Below are 20,577 nucleotides of genomic sequence, written 5' to 3' on the forward strand. Positions count from 1 at the left end.
TGGATGAACTACATGGACTTATTCTCACCAAAGAACTCTTCATGTCTCGTCGCAAGAAGATCTCATCCAATACTGAACCGTTTCAGGCGTTTTCTGTGGAGTCCTAAGCACCTTTGTTTCCCACTCCACCACCTCAAGCATTTGCCACTCAAAATCAATTCTCACATCCAAATTCTTCCCGATTTCACTCTAATGGTGGAAGAAACAACAATCGAAGATATCAATTCAACAACAACAATCATTTCCATCACAATTGTGGTTCTCAGGGCAATTTTCATGGAAATTCTTCAAATTGAGGTCAGAATCAAGGGTTTCATGGTTCTAATTTCTCTGGAAATCATATCATCCATCAGATTTTTGGTTCAACAAGTCATGAGGCCATTGATTGCTTCGATCGCATGAATCCTGACATTTCTAGAAGAATTCCACCTGCAAAACTTACAGCCATGTGTACTCATTATAGCTCCAAACCATCTCTATGTTGGCTCATTGATTCTAGCGCCACTTCTCACATCACAAATGACATTGCCGACATCAACTCACCAACACCATACACTAGAAAGGACAAAGTCTATATTAGTGATGGTAAAGATATGTCCATACACCATATTGGTTCTTCTTCATTACATACTTCTCATGCTACCTTTAAATTGTCCAATGTTCTTCATATTCCAAAAATGAAGCATAATCCGTTGTCTGCTTATCTGTTTCTTAAAGATAACTACTGTGCATTGACTCTTGATTCTGATAGATCCATTGTAAAGGATCATTCTACGGGGAAGATGTTTTTGCAAGGTCTAGTTAAGGATATTTTTATCCTTTACAAAACTCTTCTCCCCCTGGTTTATCATCTTCTAGCTCTTCTCATGCTTTTGTGAGTGTTCAAGCTCCTCTCAGGCTGTGGCATAGTAAGTTAGGCCATCCCTTTTCTTCTATATTTCGTAGACTGCTATCTACTAATAAACTTGCAGTCAAAGGAACATCAACTGTGGATTTCTTTTGCTCTGACTATGTTATAGCAAAGAATCACAAGTTACCCTTTGGTTCTTCCATTTCATCAACTACTCATAGCTTAGAATTGTTACATTATGATTCATGAGGTCCTACTTCTGTAACTTCAGTGAGTGGATTTAAGTACTATCTACTCATAGTTGATGATTTTAGCACGTATAGTTCGCTCTTTCCTTTAAAGGTCAAATCTCAAGTGTATTCTACTTTTGTGATCTTCCAAAACTATGCAGAAAACACAACTGGCAATAAAATCAAAATTGTAAGTTCTAATTCAGGGGGTGAGTTTACCAGTTCATCTTTTAAATTTTATCTTCATACTCATGGAATTCTTCATCAATTGATTTGTCCATATACACCAGAACAAAATGGTTGTGTAGAAGGGAAACATCGACATCTAGTTAAGACAGCTAGAACTCTATTGGTTCAATCACATGTTCCTCATCAATACTGGGTTGAAGCTTTCACTACTGCACTATATCTTATTAACAGATTGTCAATCTCTAGGCTTACACAATCACCTTGGGAGTTATTATTTCATACTGTTCGAGATTACTTCAGGCTCAAGGTCTTTGGTTGTTTGTGTTTTCCATGGTTAAAGCCTTATGTGTCATCTAAGCTTAATGGAAAAAGTAAAAGCTGTTTTTTCTTGGGATATAGCTTACAACATAAGGGATATAGATATTTGGATATAGAAACACAAAGGGTTTATATTTCAAGACATGTAGTCTTTAATGAGACTACATTTCATTTTCATGGTTCTCCTTACCCTGTGTCTTCTGTTCCCTTTCCTTCATCTTAGAATATTGATTTGGAGTTTTCTCTACCCTTATATATTTTCTCTCTTGCTCAACCTTGTACTTCAACCACTACTTCAGTTTGTCTTACACACCCCTCATCTGCTTCAATTTTGTCAAGTGACAACAAACTCCAGTCACTTCTCTGAACAACAGGTTCCACATATATAGCAGGTTAAAAATGTACATCCCATGATCACAAGGTCTAATAATGGTATTTCTAGACCAAAGGCACTTAGTACAACTAAACACCCTCTTCATCATTCCATTAAAGTGATTCCTATTACATATTTGCAAGCTTCAACATTTGCATATTGGAGATTGGCAATGCAAAATGAGTTCAATGCACTTCAATCCACATGTACTTAGATTATTATCCCTCCTACATCCTCTCAGAATGTTGTTGGATGTAAACAGGTATTCCGACTTAGGAAGAACCCTGATGGCTCCATTGAAAGATACAAAGCCAGGCTTGTTGCCAAAGGCTTTCATCAAAATGAAGGTTTGGATTATCAAGAAACTTTCCGCCACGTAGCTAAACTTGTCACCATCAAAATCTTGTTAACTTTTGTTGTTCAATTCAACTAGTTTCTTAATTAGTTAGACATGAGCAATGCCTTTCTTCAAGGGGATTTGGAAGAAAAAGTGTTCATGGTACAACCTCTTAGGTTTCAAGATCCATCTCTTCCTAATCATGTGTGTAAGCTTAAGAAATATTTATATGGTCTTAAACAAACCCCTAGTGCCTGGTTTGATAAGTTGTTTCAAGCACTTAAATCTCTTGGCTTTACTCAATCAACTTCAGATGCTTCTTTGTTTGTTCTTAAAGTCCCAACCTTGATCATTGTACTGGTTTATGTTGATGATATTCTCATCAGTGGTCCCAATGATTCTCTCTGCAAACAACTCATTTAATAGTTGAGTACCCTATTTCTAGTCAAAGATTTAGGACCCTTATACTAATTTTTGGGTTTGGAAGTTCACAAAACCAAATATAGTCTTTTTCTTCATCAAGGCAAGTATTTGCTTGATCTTTTACAAAAGACCAATATGGATGGAGTTAAACCCTGTTGTACACCCCTCAGTTCTACAAAATTGGATCACAGTGGTGAACTGTTACCTAATCCCACTGAATATCGACCTATAGTTGATGGCCTACAGTACCTTACCTGGACTAGACCTAATATTTCATTTGCTGTAAATCAGGTGTGTCAGTTTATGCATGCACCAACACTTACCCATATGCAAGCAGCAAAGAGAATTTTAAGATTTCTCAAGGGCACTATCTCTTAGGGTCTTATGTTTAAACAAAGTTCTTTACATCTTTCTGCCTACTCAGATGCAGATTGGGCTGGTTGCACATTTGATAGAAGATCTACTTGTGGTTTTTGTGTATTTTTGGGTTCTAACTTGATTAGCTGGTGTGCAAAGAAACAAACAACAATGGCTCATTCATCCACTAAGGCAGAATATAGGTCATTGGCTCAAACTGCAGTAGAGATTACTTGGATATGCAAAGTATTGAAAGATTTTGGTTTTCCCATGTCAGCTAAACCCGCTCTCTGGTGTGATAACATTTTAGCCATATCTCTTGCTTAGGATGAAAAAGATTATCACTATATCCGGGAATTGGTTCTTGCCAATTTAATCAAAGTTCAATATGTGTGTAGCCAAGATAAGAATGCTGATATTCATACGAAGTCCTTGTCCAAAAACAGGTTTCAGTTTCTACAATGCCAAGTCATAACAAATGTTATTATTAGTTTGTTATATGTTTGTTGTAATGTATTTTATTTTGGTTAGTTAGAGTGTAAATAATCAAATACTATATATTAGTGGTTGTATTCTTCATTTAACAATTCTTAATGTCTAAGAAAAGCTTCCAGAGAAAGCCTTGAGTTTCAATAACAACAACCAACATATTTCTATAAAATTTCATTTTTTTGGTCTCAGATTTTACCTTTCCTCAATCCCCAGATATTCATTTATTTGATTTCTATTTCTGTTCTTTTGATAAATTATTGATATTGCAGCAATCCTATTACGTTGAATTACAACCCCAATTGCTCTAGGGGTCTTGGTTTAAGCTTTTCTGAACGAAATCAGGTACCTTTTTATCCAATTTTACTTCTTTTATGGAAACAATCGCTGATTTGACTTTGGTGGTTGATTTAAGAGCTTTTTATCTTAATTTCTTGGTGTTAGGGACTTCTTGCGTATTTCAATATATTTGTTATGGTTGTAATTCCTCTATGTTCCTTAATGGGCCTCAGCATTAGGTTTTGAGATTTTACCTTTGGGAATTTTTAGATTCTAATGGCAGCCAGCCCATTTAATCCCTAAAAATGCACTGGTACCCAGCCCATTTAATCCACTTAAATGAATAGTAATTGACCCCAACAGTAATTGGCCAAATGCATTTCTACCCCTTAAAAATGCGATGACACAAAGTCTAGTCAATTACTATTAAATATTATTATTTTTTTATAAATAACAAAAAAAAAATTAGTTTTTATTTCCGATAAGATTTTTAAACAATCTTGTCATGCCATGTGTCATTATCCGAAAGTACTACTTTGTGGGTAGATCCCATAAAATTTTCAACTAATCCTGATGAGCCATGTGTAACTATCTGTTTACAATCCTGTAGCCAAGATTACGATAAGATTTTCAACCAATCTTGTCATGCCACGTGTCATTATCCAAAAGTACTATTTTGTGGATAGATTTCCAATAAGATTTTGAACTAATCCCGACGCGTCACGTGTCACGTGCCACTATCTGTTTACAATCCTTTAGAAAAGATTTCAATAAGATTTTCAACCAATCACATAGTGCCACGTGGCATTATCTACAACCTCATCCTTTCTTTTTTTGTCCATATAAACCCTGCATCCATCCTACTTCATACATCAAACTCAAACTAGCTCAGAATCCTTCTTCATCATTTTTAAATCTTGAGTTTCTACAATGTCTTCTTCAATGAGATTGTATGAAATCGATGAGCAATAGAAAAAATTGTTGGCAAAACAAGAAGAATTGTTCAATCTCGAAGATGATGGAGATGAGGCATTCTTCATGGAAAAGGACAAGGATGATGAACATAAAAGGCAAAGAGGCTCACATTCCCGTCGTGTCATGGAAGTTATGGGTCAGATCTCCAAACCCAGACGTGCCACAAACTTGGATAGAAAGAGGGAAAGACAAGGTAAAGATCTCTTGGAAGATTATTTTATCCCCAACAGTTTATTTCCTGATTATATTTTTAGACGTTGTTTTAGAATGCAACAATCTTTGTTCAACAAAATCATGACTACTATTTGCAACCATGATCCATACTTTGTCCAAAAAAATGATGCTTTTCATGTTCAATGTCTTCTTTCTAGCTTCTTTCTAAGGGTACAACTTGGGTTGGGCCAATCCGAACTCGCACATGTCCAACTTGACTTTAAACCCGAATAAGCAGGTTTTTATTAGTTATAACCCACCCCGAACCCAACCCAATTTCAACCTGTCATTGCTTAAGTTGAGTTGGGTTGATCATTTGCCCATCCATCCCCAACCCAACCCGATTAACCAAGCTACTTGACTGTGGAGAGATACTCAAGGATCTGTCTCAATATAGGCAATTGGTAGGTCGTTTAATCTAACCAGATCGTAACCCATATCAATTAATACTCATACTACACCCATGTGGACCAAGTCCAAAAACCAACGCCCTTTCTAAATCCTAAAGCTTTATAGTAGATTGTTAGTCTCCAAAATCTAAGGGCCTGTTTAGTATCCTATTTGAATTTTTTTATCATTTCTTGAAAACAATTTTCTTTAAGACTCAAAAACTTGATTGGTTTTCAATTTAAAATTTTTAAATCTTACGACTTAAAGTAGAACAAAGAGATCTAAAAAGAGGGGGGTTGCAAGAGAGGTAGAAAGAGAAGAGGAAAGAAAGTAAGAGATGATTGAAGGAAAAAGAAAGAAGAGAGAGGACCAGACGAGATAAAGAGGAAGATCAGTGAGAAAAAGAACCTAAAAAATAAAGAGAGCGGATTGGAAGAGAGACGAAAAAGGTTAGAAAAAAAAAAAAGAGGAGAGAGAAAGAAGAAAAGAGAGAGATAGATTTGGAATGAGGGAGAGAAAAGAAAAGAGTGAGTTTAAGCTTAAAAACTCTAAAAACTCACTTTTTATGTTTTCAGAAAATAGACTATATTTTTTAGTTAGTCTTGAATTCAGTTTTTGAAAATAGTCTTACCAAACAAGTTTTTAAGACCTAAAACTTGAAAATTGTTTTTGAGTTTAAAAAGTTGGATTCAAGTACACTACCAAACAGACCCTAAATTCTTTGTCTCGAAGCAATTGCTCAACAACTTTGATTGATTTTTGAAATTAAAGTTAGCTAGCTTTGATGACTTGGCTTAATTGTTTTAGGAATTCTTGGAAACTAAGGGTCTGTTTGATATCCTATTTGAAATTTTTTATCATTTCTCAAAACATTTCTTGAAAATGATTTTCTTTAAGACTCAAAAACTAGATTGGTTGGCGATTTAAAAATTTTAAATCTTACGACTTAAACTAGACAATGAGATCTAAAAAGAGGGGGTCGCATGAGAAGGAGAAAGATGAGAGAAGAGGAAAAAAAAAAGTAAAAGATGATTGAAGGAAAGAAAAATAAGAGAGAGGATCGGATCAAATAGAGAGGAAAAGGAATGAAAGAAAGAATCAAGAGAATGAAAAGAGCGGATTAAAAGGGAGACGAAAAAGAAAAAAAAAAAAAAAAAAGAGAGTGAAAGAAGAAAAGAGAGAGATTTGGAGCGAGAGGGGAGGAGGGAGAGAAAAGAAATGAGTGTGTTTAAATTTAAAAACTCACTTTTTATGTTTTTAGATAATAGACTATATTTTTTTAATTAGTCTTGAGTTCAATTTTTGAAAATAGTCTTACCAAACAAGTTTTTAATTCCTAAAACTTGAAAATTGTTTTTAAGTTTAAAAAATTGGATTCAAGTAGAGTACCAAATAGGCCCTTACTTATCTTGATCTTTCATGGTGCGGGAATCTCGAGTATATTCCAGAGATGCCAGACAATATTGAATTCTTAAGTTTAAGCTGCAGTGGCATAAAGGAGTTGCCATCATCAGTTTGAATCAAGCATTAAACAAGCTTCTCATCTGTCTCGCCTATGCTTAATCGAGTGCAACAGCCTTCGACCTTTAAAGTAACTCCAGCGTTGGAGCCCTCCCCCCAGGCTATGCACTATTCAATCCACCTAATGAACAGTAACTGTCCTTAATGAATAGTAATAGCCATGGCAATAGCATTTGTATCTCCACCGTTACACTTCAATAGCCCTGGCAATAGGCAATAAAATATTAATATTTTTTTTTTTATAAAATAATACAAAATAATTTTAATTGTAATATCGGATAAGATTTTTAATCGTTCTCGTTGCGCTACGTGTCATTATCTGAAGTATTATTAAATAATACAAAATAATTTTATTTGTAATTTCGGATAAGATTTTTAATCGTTGTCGTTGCACCACTTGTCATAAAATCCGAAAAGACAATTATTGGGGATGGATTTCCGATAAATTTTTTAATCGTACTCGTTATGCCACGTGTCATTATCCGAAAATACAATTATTGGTGATGGATTTCTGATAATATTATTAACCAATCACGTCGCTCCACGTGTCATAATCTGTTCACAATCTTTGAGGATAGATTTCCATCAGATTTTTAATGAATGACGGCATGCCACATGTCATAATCTGTTCACAATCTTTAAGGATAGATTTCCATCAGATTTGTAACGAATGACGGCATGCCACGTGGCATTATGTACAACCTAATCCTTTCTGAACCCTCCATATAATCCACCATCCATCCTCACAAATCTCACACCAATTTTCTCAAGATTTCTATCATTATTCATAGTTTCTGCTTCCTTCTTCACAAAAATCTGTATCATTATTCATAGTTTCTATTTCTTTCTTACAATGTCTTCTTCTTCCTCAAGGATGATGTGGGAACTCGATCAGGAAGAGAAAGAATTGTTTAACCAATCAGAAGCAATGTTCAATCACCAGGGGGCAAAAAATGAGAGGGAAGAGGATGAGGAGCGTAGAAGGAGAGATGACGAAGTAAGAATGGGCAGAGCCTCACATTCCTGTCGAGTCATCCAAGCTATGGCTCAGATCTGCAGGCCCAGCCGTTCCGGAAAACCTTGATAGAAGCAGGCAACGACGAGGTATGGAACTCTTGGATGATTATTTTGTTCCTAATAGTGCATTCCCTGATACGTACTTTAGACGTCATTTTAGAATGGAAAAACATTTGTTCAACAAAATCATGATTTCTCTTTCCAACCATGATTCTTACTTTGTACAAAAGAAAGATGCTTTTGGTGCTATGGGTCTACTGCCTGAGCAAAAAATTACTGCTGCCTTGCGGATGCTTGCATATGGAGCATCTGCAGACCAAGCGGATGAGATAACGAGGATGGGGAAATCAATCATTCTTGAGTCCCTGATGAGGTTTTGCGGAGCAATCGAATCAATCTACACCGCTGAGTACATCCGCAAACCTACAAACATGGACTTGGAACAGCTGTTGAAGAAGACCGAGATGCGTGGTTTTCCTGGGATGATTGGAAGCATTGATTGTATGCACTGGACGTGGAAAAACTGTCCAAGTGCATGGCAAGGCGCTTATGGGGACAGAAAATGAGCAAAAAGTATCATTCTGGAGGTGGTGGCATCTTTTGATACATGGATTTGGCACGCCTTTTTCGGGGTCCTGGGAGCTCAAAATGACATCAACGTCCTTGCCCAATCCCCAGTGTTCAACGATGTCCTGCAAGGAAAGGCACCAAAAGTCACGTATGAGGTCAACGGACGTATGTACGAGGGGCCATACTACCTAGCTGACAGCATTTACCCGCGATGGTCAACATTTGTCAAAACAGTGCCACGTCCGCGAAGTGCAAAGGAAAAACACTTTGCAAGCTGTCAAGAAGGGTGCAGGAAGGATGTGGAGCATTGTTTCAGTATCCTCCAAGCTCGCTGGGCGATCGTCAGGGGTGCTGCCAGATTGTTTGATGTAGAGTCACTTCGATCCATCATGATGACGTGCATCATTCTTCACAACATGATTGTGGAAGATGAGTACGATTATGAAGCCATTGATGAATATGAGCCAGACACGATGAACAATTCAAGAACATGTATATATTGTGCTCATGATGCCACTGATGAGCCCGTGCAACATGAGCCATTACAAAGAGATGGACGTTACAATGAAAGGCTCATTCAACGATATACTGCATTTCAAATGTCAGACATGCACAATGCCCGACAAATTGACTTGATAGAGCACCAGTGGGCATTGAAACAAGCTGAAGATAATTAAGTTCATTTAGTGTGTTTTTTTGAATTTGGTATGTTTATGCTATTTTATTTGGTGTGTTTTATTATTTGGTATTTTTATGTAATTTTTTTAGTGAGTTTTTAATTATTCCGTATGCTTATGTAATTTTATTTGGTGTGTTTTTGTCATTTCAATAAATATTCTCTTAGTATAAATATTCTCTTAGTATAAATAAATTACCAAATTAATTTGAATAAATATTCTATAAATTGGAAACAACATAAATAATACAAACAATAAATAATAAATTACAACCCAAAGTGATTGGAAAATTATGGGCTCCGATTACAAAAAGTACTCTATTCATCATCACTTAACCAATTTGTGGTGCTAGGATGATCTTCTCTTGTGGTGCTAAGACCACCTTGGCTTGCTATCGTTTCTCTTGCACGTCTCCTTCGCACCACATCCGCTTTCTCAGACTTCCAAAAAAATTTAGAATTTGAAGACTTCCCTTCTAAAGGCGTGTTCATAATCTCACGATCTCGTTGAGCCCGTCTTTCTTCTTTAACATGTTCCCTTTCTTGCCTAAGTAGCTCTCTTTCTCTCTCATTAGCCTGAAATTCTCTCTCAATAGCTGCAGCTTTTGCATCTTCTCTAACCTTATCAGCCTCATATTTCGCCAGTTCCCTCGCCAAAGTCAATTCACCTTGGCAAGTAAGTTCTTCCATGAACTTTGCATAATCATTCTTGGAAGCACTCTCTTTTCTCTTTGAAGCCTTCTTACCATGAGGCCTAATTGGATAACGGGTCGAACCCGACGCTTATTCAGGGAAGGGCGTTTCGGACACTTCTTCTGCATCATCTTCATGAACATGCGAGACATGATCGGGTGTAGAGTGGAGAGGGGTGTTGTTCATGTGCACTTCTAGACCGACTGGCACAACTCTAAATTTAGGACAATCTTTGACAATATTCCAACATTCCCACCGGTTGAATGATTTATTTTTGCTTTTGGTTTTGGCAGCGTACCAAGCTTGTGCTTGAAGTTCCTACACAATGCGGGAGAAGAAATAATTATAATGAAAATAAGTAACAAATAAATAATACAAACAACATAATTATAATGTAAGTAGGTAACAAAAAAATAATACAAACAATAAATAATAAATTATGTAGGTAACAAATAAATAATACAAACAAATAATTATAATGTAAATTTGGGTATCAAATAAATAATATATTGTTACCTGATCCGAGTAATTTTTCCCACTTCGAATATTACTACTAGATTGTGCCAAGGCGTCTCTCCATGTACTAAATGATTGGCTAAGTAATTTCCAACGACTGAAAATCGATTCTTTGATTCTTTGCCCACCAATTTTCTCAAGATAATTGGTATGAATAAGACTCCACATTTCTCGCAACTGCATCTCATTACCCGTAAGCAAACTATGAGTAACTTCAACCCAGCTAGTACACAACGCAACATCTTCAATAAGCGACCAATTCGTACCTGCACCAATGGTCATTTTGTTGAAAAAAAATGGATTCAAACTTTGAGATACAGAAAGGAATGTGATTGAAAGTAGTTGAGAAAATATGAAATTGTTGTGTAAGGTAGATGATAATGAGAAGGTATTTATAGAAAAGTAAAAACAATTTTTTTAAAAAAAAATTCAGATTTTTTTTAAATTTTTATTCAATTAATTAATCTCTGCCATTGGATATAAAAAAATTTGAATTCCAACACTCTAGATTGTGCCACGTGTCACAACGGTAACTTTTCTTAATTTTAAAACTATTTTTGCTTTTATTTTTTTGTTTATAAAGCATATTAATATCCACCGTTGATCTCAGATCAAACGGTGGATATTAAATAAGACTTTTTTATTTTTTTGACCGTTGAGATCAAACGGTCCAAATTAAATAACCGTTGAGATTGAACGGACCGTGGGAAGCCACGTGGCTTCCCAACGGTAACTGAAAAAGTTTTTTTTTTTTTTTTTTTTTTTCTGATTTTGTGTCGGCGACGCGCCCCCACGCGCGAGTGGGGTGCACGCGCCTGACACAAAAAAAATTAAATAATGCCTGACGCCAGGCTGACGTCACATGGCCTTAGGCTCTCGGGCTGGCAATTCTCCATGGGCCCGGAGCTAGGGCCTCCACCTTCACTCGGGCTTGCCCACGCTGGAGCTGGTCCACGGGGCCTCGGGCCCCTGTTCTGTCCCCTGTCCCCCAAGCAAATGCCCACGCTGGGCTTGCTCTTACCAGAGGTCCCAATGCTCAGTCGTCTTCAAGCAAATGGCTGCAAGTCACTGAAGACAGTGTCGAGTTCAAGGAATGCAATTACAAAATGTTGGAATAGAAATGAATTGCTTCGAGAGCAACTTAACTTTTCTAATTGCCGAAGGTTGGGTTATGATGCAAGGAGCAGCATAATGGTTGATTCACAGCTTAGAATCATGCGAGTGGCAACTGCATCTTCAAAGTTAAAAGAAGAAAATGAGGATTACGTACGTCTCTCTCTCTCTCTCTTTGTGTAAATGTTTAGTAACATGATGCGAATTACTGTTGCAGAAAGAGTTTATGAACCCTTAGTTACAATGGTATGTCCGGGAGATGAAATTCCAAAATGGTTCGTACATCAAAATATGGGGGCTTCAATAAATGTCAGGCTTCCTGCAAATTGGTTTCGTGAAGGTTTCTTGGGTTTCGCTCTCACTGTTGTTGCATCCGATCTCTTTGATCCATATGTGAAGTTTGAATGCAAGTACAATTTCAAAACTGGAGAGGGGGAAAGTCATGAAATCAATTGTTATTTCAATTTAGAAATTGGCAATGTAGTTAAATATCGTTGCTCAGATCTACAGCATGTGTTCGTATTGTATAAAGACCTTGAATATGAAAAGAGAACAAAATGGTCCCCTGCTTTTTACAACCGCGTCACTGAGGTCTCTGTTCACTTCCGGCAAGAGTGGGTATTCCTTACGGTGGAAAAGTGTGGGATGTGCCTGTTGTATGCTGAAGATGCTGAGAAATTAAAATGTCATGTCATGTCGCGACAAGAACAAGATGAGCATGCAGCAAGTGGGAGTGGTGACCTTGAAGCCAGTGGAAGCAATGAATCTGAGGAAGCAAGTGGAAGCGATGACCTCTGAGGGAGAAAGTGGAAGCAACGAGGAAGCAAAAGAAAACAAGTCTGAGGAAGCAAGTGGAAGAGATGAGTCTGAGCAAGCAAGTGGAAGTGACGAGCCAGATGCAAGTCGAAGTGATTAGTCTGTTGTTGGTGTTTAGGGCTCTCCTAAACTTCAATGTAAAAAATAATTTAAAGATAAAAGATTGAGTAGTTCATCCAGTATTCAACCACAATTCTATGTTAAACGTGTGACATATATTAGAATTGTCTACATCTATCTTAAAATCTATTTACATCCTAATTAAGGGAGGAGTAAGAGATGAGAAATTTCATACCAACAGGCAGTCCTTGTTTAAGAAATATAAAGTATTCATTAAGTTCTACAAATATAACTAATACCTGCGTCATAATAGACCACCTATCAATTAAGATTGTTATACAAACCAAAGAATTCTGTTGATTCAAAAATCGAAGCCCATAACAAAATCATTGACAAAAGATACAACAAAGATAAAATTCATTGGAACTCCTGTTGAAGAAAATAATAAGCAACATTTACGGAAAAAAAAAAATTCAATGATATTGAGAAAATTACTTGCCTTCTTTGTCATTGATAACTATACTGACAAAATTTGATATAGAATCAAAGATATTGAGAAAAGAAAAAAGTGCAAGGCCTTTGAGCTTGTTTCTAATTTCCTCATAAACATACGAACAAAAAGAAAGAAACAAATGAGTGCAAATAAAACATTCTGAAATACGATTTTCTTTGATCAGATTCACATTTTTCATTTTAAGAACTTACCTCTGAAAATGCCAATCTATTAGCAACATCATTTGTGCACTCAAAAAGCCTTGTTAGCTGACGGGTTACTCTCAAGACAGAAACTGGGACTCTTGTTATATTTGCCTTTTGCCCCACAAACCTTTCACACAATGTTATTACCTGAAAGCAAGAAGGCACTTTTAAAAACCCTAGACCTTGGTTACATTGACGGTGAGGCACAGTAGGAGCTGGCCTTAAGTTCAGTTGCAGCGTGTAAAAATTAGAGGAAGAAAGAACAATGAAGGGCCTCTGGTGGTAAACATTCTCGCTCACCTCTTGGGTTGTCCAAGTGCGAGGGCCAGCAAATGTGAGAAGCTTCCCATTGACTTTCTCATTTCTTAAACCTATAAAGGTCAGAGGAGCTACATCCTAATACCAAAAATCAGATACCATAACGAGAGGTAAACAAAAAGAAAGTATTTCTAAAATCAACCAGGGAAACGGTCAATGCATGATTAAACTGGGTGTCCATGTATGCAATGCTTGTGGGGGCATCTGTTCCCCATACTGATTTCTCTTCTAATATAGGCACTGCAATACTGCATACCTATTGACAAATGTATGTATGTTTCATATCATAAAATAGTTTACAAGATCAACCATAAATAGGAGAGGAATACAAGAAAGAAAGTGGAGGAATGGTGCGGACAGGAATGGCAGCTCAGCAAGCATGAGTGAAGACTTAAACTAATACCTAGCTTTACATGATGAGGGAATATTGTTCTTAAATAAGCCTAAAGTAAACAACAAACAGCTAACCCTAGCCGAAAGTAAGATGACAATGAGTTGTTATCCATCACCAACTAAACAATGACAACTAGACAAACCCTACCATCCAATAATAATAGATACTTCAATACTCCCCCTCAAGCTGGATCGAGAGTTCTTCTGGATCCAAGCTTGAAGAGAAGACGATCAAGTTGTGCAGAAGGCAGAAGCTTGGTGAACACATCGGCAAGTTGATCACTGGAACGAACAAATACAGTTTGTAATAGCTTGGACTGAACTTGGTTGCGAACGAAATGACAGTCAACCTCGATGTGCTTTGTGCGTTCATGGAAGACGGGGTTGGCAGCAATATGCATTGCTGCTTGATTGTCACAGTGAAGAAGAATTGGTTTGGAGGAGATGATTTCAAGATCACGTAGCAACCTCTTTAGCCAAATTAGTTCGCATGCAGTCGATGCCATTGCACGGTACTCAGCTTCTGCGCTTGACCGAGCTACAACAGATTGCTTTTTGCTCTTCCACGTAACGAGGTTACCACCAACAAGAGTGCAGTAACCAGTTGTGGATTTGCGATCAAGGACGTTGCCTGCCCAATCAGAGTCTGTGTATCCTTCAATGGTGAAGTGTCCGTTGTTTTGCATGAAAATCCCAGTAGATATTGAGCTTTTCAAGTATCGAATGATCCTTTTAACTAGTTGTAAATGATGAGATGAGGGAGAATGCATGAACTGGCTGACAAAGCTAACAGCATAAGCAATGTCAGGTCGGGTTATAGTCAAATAGATAAGTTTTCCTACCAACCTTTGATACTCCGATGCATTTTCAAGCTGGATGCCTGAGGTTTCATCCTTGAAATTTGTTGGTAGTGGTGTTTTGGCAGGCTTGCAATGCATCATATTAGCTTCTTCTAAAAGATCTAGAACGTACTTTTGTTGATTTAGAAACAAACCAGTTTGAGATTGATCCATTTCGATTCCAAGAAAGTATCGAAGTCTGCCAAGATCTTTGATTTTGAAGGTCGAATGTAATGTGGCTTTGAGAGCAGTTATTTCTTCAGGATTATCTCCCGTGACAATAAGATCATCAACATAAACCAGTACCACCAATCTTCCATGCGTACCAATCCTAGTGAACATTGAAGAATCTGCATTGCTTCGTTTAAAGCCGGATGACATAAGAACAGAACTAAGTTTTGAGTACCAAGCCCTTGGAGATTGCTTGAGACCGTAAATAGCCTTGTGAAGCTTGCAGGTTATTCCTTGTTCCTTCTCTCGTTCATGACCAGGTGGTAGTCGCATGTATACCTCTTCTTCTAACTCTCCATGTAGGAAGGCATTTTTTACATCCATTTGATGTAGAGACCAGTTTGAATTGATAGCCACCGAAAGAAGCACTCTAACTGTGTTCATCTTTGCCACAGAGGCAAAGGTTTCTTTGTAATCTACTCCGAAGGTTTGTGTGAAGCCCCTTGCAACTAACCTTGCCTTGTGCCGCTCTATGTTTCCATCTGAGTGAAATTTAGTCTTGTAAATCCATCTTGCCCCAACCACACGTTGACCTTTTGGCAGAGAAACAATGCTCCAAGTTTGATTTTCATCAAGTGCCTTCAGTTCTTCAAGCATGGCTTGCCTCCATACAGGAGATTGGTGTGCCTCTTCGAAGGATCGAGGCTCAGAATTTTGGGATAACTTGGTCACAAAGACAGCATGAGATGGAGAGCTCTTGCTATGAAAAACCATTTGTCCAATAGGATGTCTAGGCGTGTAGATTTCAAAATCATCAAGCCTGGCTGGAGGTTGTCTGTTTCGAGCAGGATTCCTTCGTGGAGGAGGAGGTTGTTCAAGTTGAGGCTCTCTCCTTTCGAGAATGACTTCTTCATTATCTGCTTCCATACTTTCAGGAGCTGGCTCTATCTCAACAGCTTCATTTTGCGGTGTTGACAGCTTTGTATCATCAAGGAAGAGAGGGGTAGGAAACACTTCATATGAGTCAAATGTGCATTCGTAGGTTACTCAACTTCCCAAAAGGGATACAAATGCTACGACTCTAAGACCAGAAAGGTATGTGTATCCAGGGATGTGTGTTTTGATGAAACTCACTCCCCCTGAGGTTCATCATCATGCATTTGAAAGAAGGAGTGAGTTTCATCAAAACACACATCCCTGGATACACATACCTTTCTGGTCTTAGAGTCGTAGCATTTGTATCCCTTTTGGGAAGTTGAGTAACCTACGAATGCACATTTGATAGCCCTTGGATCAAGTTTATCTCGGTGAATAGTTTGAATGTGCACATAGCATACACATCCAAACACACGGAGATGACTTATGTCAATTTCTCTCCCCTTGAGAATTTGGTAAGGAGATTTGAACTTCAAGATTCTACTAGGTAGACGATTGATGATGTATGCAGCGGTTTGTATAGCTTGAGACCAGAACTTCTTTGGAACTTTTGCTTGTAACATTAGTGATCGTGTTTTTTCAAGCAAATCTCGGTTCTTTCTTTCTGAAATGCCATTTTGTTGTGGCGTTCCTACACAACTTGTTTGTTGCAAAATTCCATGCTCACTTAAGTAAGTTGTCATGATTTTGGAAGTGTACTCAGACCCATTATCAGACCTTAAGATGCCAATTTTAGAGTTAAAATGATTTTGAATTAATTTATGAAAATTTTTGAAACACTGGAAAGCTTCATGCTTGAATTTAAGTAAATACACAAAAGTAGTTCTAGAGAAATCATCAATGAACGATATGTAAAATCTGTAACCATCAAAGGACTCTAAGGTGGCAGGTCCCCAAATGTCAGAATGGACTATTTCAAAGGCTTTGGTAGCTCTAGAGAGAGAGTGGGGAAAGGGTAACCTGGTGAACTTAGATTTTTGACAAACTTCACAATCTGGAATCACTTTACAGAAACTAGGAAAAAGAAAAGACATAACATGTGAAGAAGGGTGAGCTAATCTCATGTGCCACAGCTGCTCCTTGTTTACAGTGCTTGAGTTTACGTAGACACTTTTTGGGAAACTTGAAGAGAATTTGACATAGTACAGGCCATTGAGGAAGAACTCTTTACCAATCGTTTCCTTCGAAACTTGGTCCTGGAAAATCACATAGTGAGTTGAAAAAATTGCAAGACAATTTAGCAAATGTGTTATTTTTCCTACTGACAATAGTTTGAAAGGAAAAGAAGGGACATGCATGACAAGGGATTCTTTTTTACTCGAGAAGATTTTGAGTTTCCCTCTGCCTACTATACGAACTTTGGTGCCATTAGCTACGGAGACAAAAGAAGGAGTGGAAAAGTTTTGAAAATCATTTAGTAAAGATGCACCGTTAGTCATGTGATCTGAAGCTCCTGAGTCAACTATCCAAAAATCACAACTACTACTAAGATCCAAAGCAGTGGAGATAGTTGCAATAATACCTGGCATGTCATTTTGTGACACTGAGTTTGATTGTTCGAGGAAGCCAGCAAACTTGCCGAGCATGGCTGAAGGAGTTTCATGATTTGTTGCTCCTTGTTTCTGTTGCAAGAAGTTAGCGAATTCATTTATGAGAGAAATGGGACTAGAGGAAGAGTTTATCACATTATTGGAGACATTGTCGCAAACAAGATTTCCTCTAGGAGTGTAGGCAGGCTTCATTTGGTTTCTTGGCGCTCTTCCATCGTCATTGAACTTAGGTTTAAGTTCAGGATAAAGAATCCAGCACTTCTCTTTTATGTGTCCAATACCTGAACGACCTATCTTCACACAGTGAGAACACTTTAAGTCTGGTCGTTTTCCCTTGTATGGTCTGGAGAAGGTGAAGGCTCTTGCTTCTGATGGCATAAAATTTGATTCTCCAACGACCATGTCTGCGTTCATGACCTTCTTCCTTACTTCTTCACGTTGAATAACGTTGCAGACCATCTGTAAAGTGGGAAGTTCAGGTGTCATTAAGAGATGGCTTCTAAGGTCTTCATAATCTGGCCCAATGCTGGCAAGCAACTGGAACACTTTGTCTTCTTCAGCACGCTTTAAAAGAATGGTTGTGTCCGTGGTATGAGGTCTATAGAGATCCAATTCATTCCATTTGGCCTTCAAGTTGCCAAGATGTTGAACAAAAGAGAGATTTCCCTGTTGTAATTCCGTAAGATCTTTCTTCAGCTGAAAGACTCGCGCAGCATTGTTTAGATCTCCATACATGTCTCGTACGGAATTCCAAAGTTGGTGAGATGATACTGAGTAGCTGAAAATCTCAGCCATCTTTGGTTCCATAGAGTTTAACAGCCAAGACATGATAAGTTGATCTTGGGATACCCATGCTGCATAATCCGGTGCAGTTGTTTCGGGGATGATGTCATCCTTTTGAATGAATGGGAGCTTTCCACGTCCTCCAAGAGCGAGAGAAATGGCTCGTGACCAAGGCAGGTAGTTGAATTCGTTTAGAAGCACAGAGCTCAAACGTTGAATTGGATTGGTATCCATGGTTTCGTTTTTTGAGGTTTTTTCTGCTGGTATGGCCATAATGGCTCAACTGGTTTGGATTTGGTGGGTTTTTCGGAAGAACACAGAAGCAGGTCCAAGAGGAATCACTGCTCTGATACCATATTGACAAATGTATGTATGTTTCATATCATAAAATAGTTTACAAGATCAACCATAAATAGGAGAGGAATACAAGAAAGAAAGTGGAGGAATGGTGCGGACAGGAATGGCAGCTCAGCAAGCATGAGTGAAGACTTAAACTAATACCTAGCTTTACATGATGAGGGAATATTGTTCTTAAATAAGCCTAAAGTAAACAACAAACAGCTAACCCTAGCCGAAAGTAAGATGACAATGAGTTGTTATCCATCACCAACTAAACAATGACAACTAGACAAACCCTACCATCCAATAATAATAGATACTTCAATAATACCGTCCAATAATTCCCTGAGAATAAAACGTAAAGATAAGCCTTTTTCACTTAGTAGCTAGTACTACCATCAAAATAGATATTCCATCTCACAACGAAACACAAGAAACTGTAATGACAGAAGGATAACTAGCATACATAATTATTGATTGTTTTATGAAATCATGTCCTTGGAAAGATTCCTTTCCGAACGTATGATCATTCTCCATGCATATGCGCACCTTTTCAGGGTGAGTGCGCGCTTAGATGCATGCCTGTGTTTTGAATGATTTTTATACATGCAAATTCTTATAACTCTGTCTGGTTTAATTGTTGTTTCTGATAAAGAAAGTGAATGAGGGTTGGAGGAGTGCCATATGAGAATTAAGAATAATAAGAAGATACGGAAATTAATTTGAAACATCAAGCTGACAGTGAAGCACAAGTCCGGATATGCCAGTAACAAGATAGTAAGAGAGGAAGTTTAAGTGAAACCTACTTGCATGAATCCACATAAACGAACTATGATGTGATTTATGCATGAATCCTGGAGAAACTTTTCAGTGCAATACTTGATCTCCATAAGTGGAACTTCAGGATGCTTGTCACAGTTGTGGATGGAATAGAAAACAAATTTTTGGATTCCCATTGCTTTTGCACATTGTATAAGAGCAACTTTTCCTTCCCAATCTACCTAAATGGAAAAAATGGTTAGATAAGTCCGGTAATGTTGACTGCAACATATAAAATAACCCCATGACCTTAGATGGATACACGAATCTCTAAATTGAATCGGAGCATTTTTTAAAAGGTTGAACAATCCACAGACCTTTTCTAATATAAAATAACTTCACGATATGCTTTGATCTACGTTTGTAACGGACGAACTGATCATTTAACGAATGAACTGCTCGTTCTGCTTATCAATGATAGCTTCAACAGTTGGGCATTAAAAATCACCTTTTTTATGGGATCTTCTGGACGTCCCATGGCGCAATTAAGACTCAAATCAACAAACAGTAGCACTCCAATCTCTTAGAAAAAATTTAAGAGTAGTGAATTGGAATTACATTGACAACAGTAGCACGCCAATCTCTTAGAAAATCGGCAGGGGTTGGTCTCGGCCTAACCAAGCACCTAACATATCCCTCATCAACTGCTCTCCTCACAATCTGCCACCCCAGAGTCTCGGTGGCGCCGACAACCAGTATGCTGGAGGTCTGACGGTGTCCCCCGAGCAAGATTCACAGCCCCAGCTCCCGCCCTGGCCGCATATTTCATGAAACTCCACGTATTGGTCCTGCACTCACAAATCAAAAACTGAAAATGCAGTTCTTTTCAAATTTGAAAACAAATAATGGGTTCTTTTCAAGTTTGTAAACAAAAATATGGGTTTCTTTGGGATTTGTGAATAAAAGTGGAAAAATGAAAGCTTTCCTGTTGAAGGGAGGATACGAATGAGTAGCGGTAGAGGTGGAAGAAGATGACGAAGGAAGGAGATGGTCTAGAGCTAAAGTCCGGCACCATGAGAGCGAGGCTTGGAACGATGGCGTTTCGGAGTCATGGTGATGGAGGTTTCCTGGTGTTGCCACCAGGGTGGGAAGCCTCCAAGCCATTGCCATTTTCAAAGCTTTCACTCTGTCTGTCTCTGTATGGACAGACCCTTTCATTTTACACAGAGAGAGGGATGGAACGATTGGAGAAATTTTTAGTTGGAAGCAACATAAATGGTACACCACGTGTTTTTACGTAAGTAAAGAAAAATTTTAATTTTTAAGTTATTAACCTTTTAACATACATATTCTACCATTTATATGAAGATATGTGGTATACCACC

General features: G+C 37.9%; 1 protein-coding gene and 1 pseudogene across 1 annotated transcript; one reads left to right on the plus strand and one right to left on the minus strand.

Moving 5' to 3' along the window:
- The first annotated feature begins 11,253 nt into the window (after positions 1–11,253).
- Positions 11,254–12,327, plus strand: LOC137728285 (disease resistance-like protein DSC1). Its single transcript, XM_068467118.1, has 2 exons — positions 11,254–11,686; positions 11,747–12,327. The coding sequence occupies exons 1-2, from the start codon at positions 11,254–11,256 to the stop codon at positions 12,325–12,327; spliced, it is 1,014 nt and encodes a 337-aa protein (XP_068323219.1).
- Positions 12,328–12,912: 585 nt separating this feature from the next.
- Positions 12,913–20,362, minus strand: LOC137728286 (protein HIGH CHLOROPHYLL FLUORESCENCE PHENOTYPE 244, chloroplastic-like; annotated as a pseudogene).
- Positions 20,363–20,577: the final 215 nt, after the last annotated feature.

Source organism: Pyrus communis, chromosome 3 (genome assembly GCF_963583255.1).
Source record: "Pyrus communis chromosome 3, drPyrComm1.1, whole genome shotgun sequence".
Lineage (NCBI taxonomy): Eukaryota > Viridiplantae > Streptophyta > Magnoliopsida > Rosales > Rosaceae > Pyrus > Pyrus communis.

Bases quoted from the DNA above. Each gene is read 5' to 3' on its own strand.
- LOC137728285 (XM_068467118.1), top strand. From the start codon at position 11,254: ATGCCTGACGCCAGGCTGACGTCACATGGCCTTAGGCTCTCGGGCTGG. The intron at 11,687-11,746 runs GTCTCTCTCTCT...TTACTGTTGCAG, and splicing joins AGAAAATGAGGATTACGTAC to AAAGAGTTTATGAACCCTTA.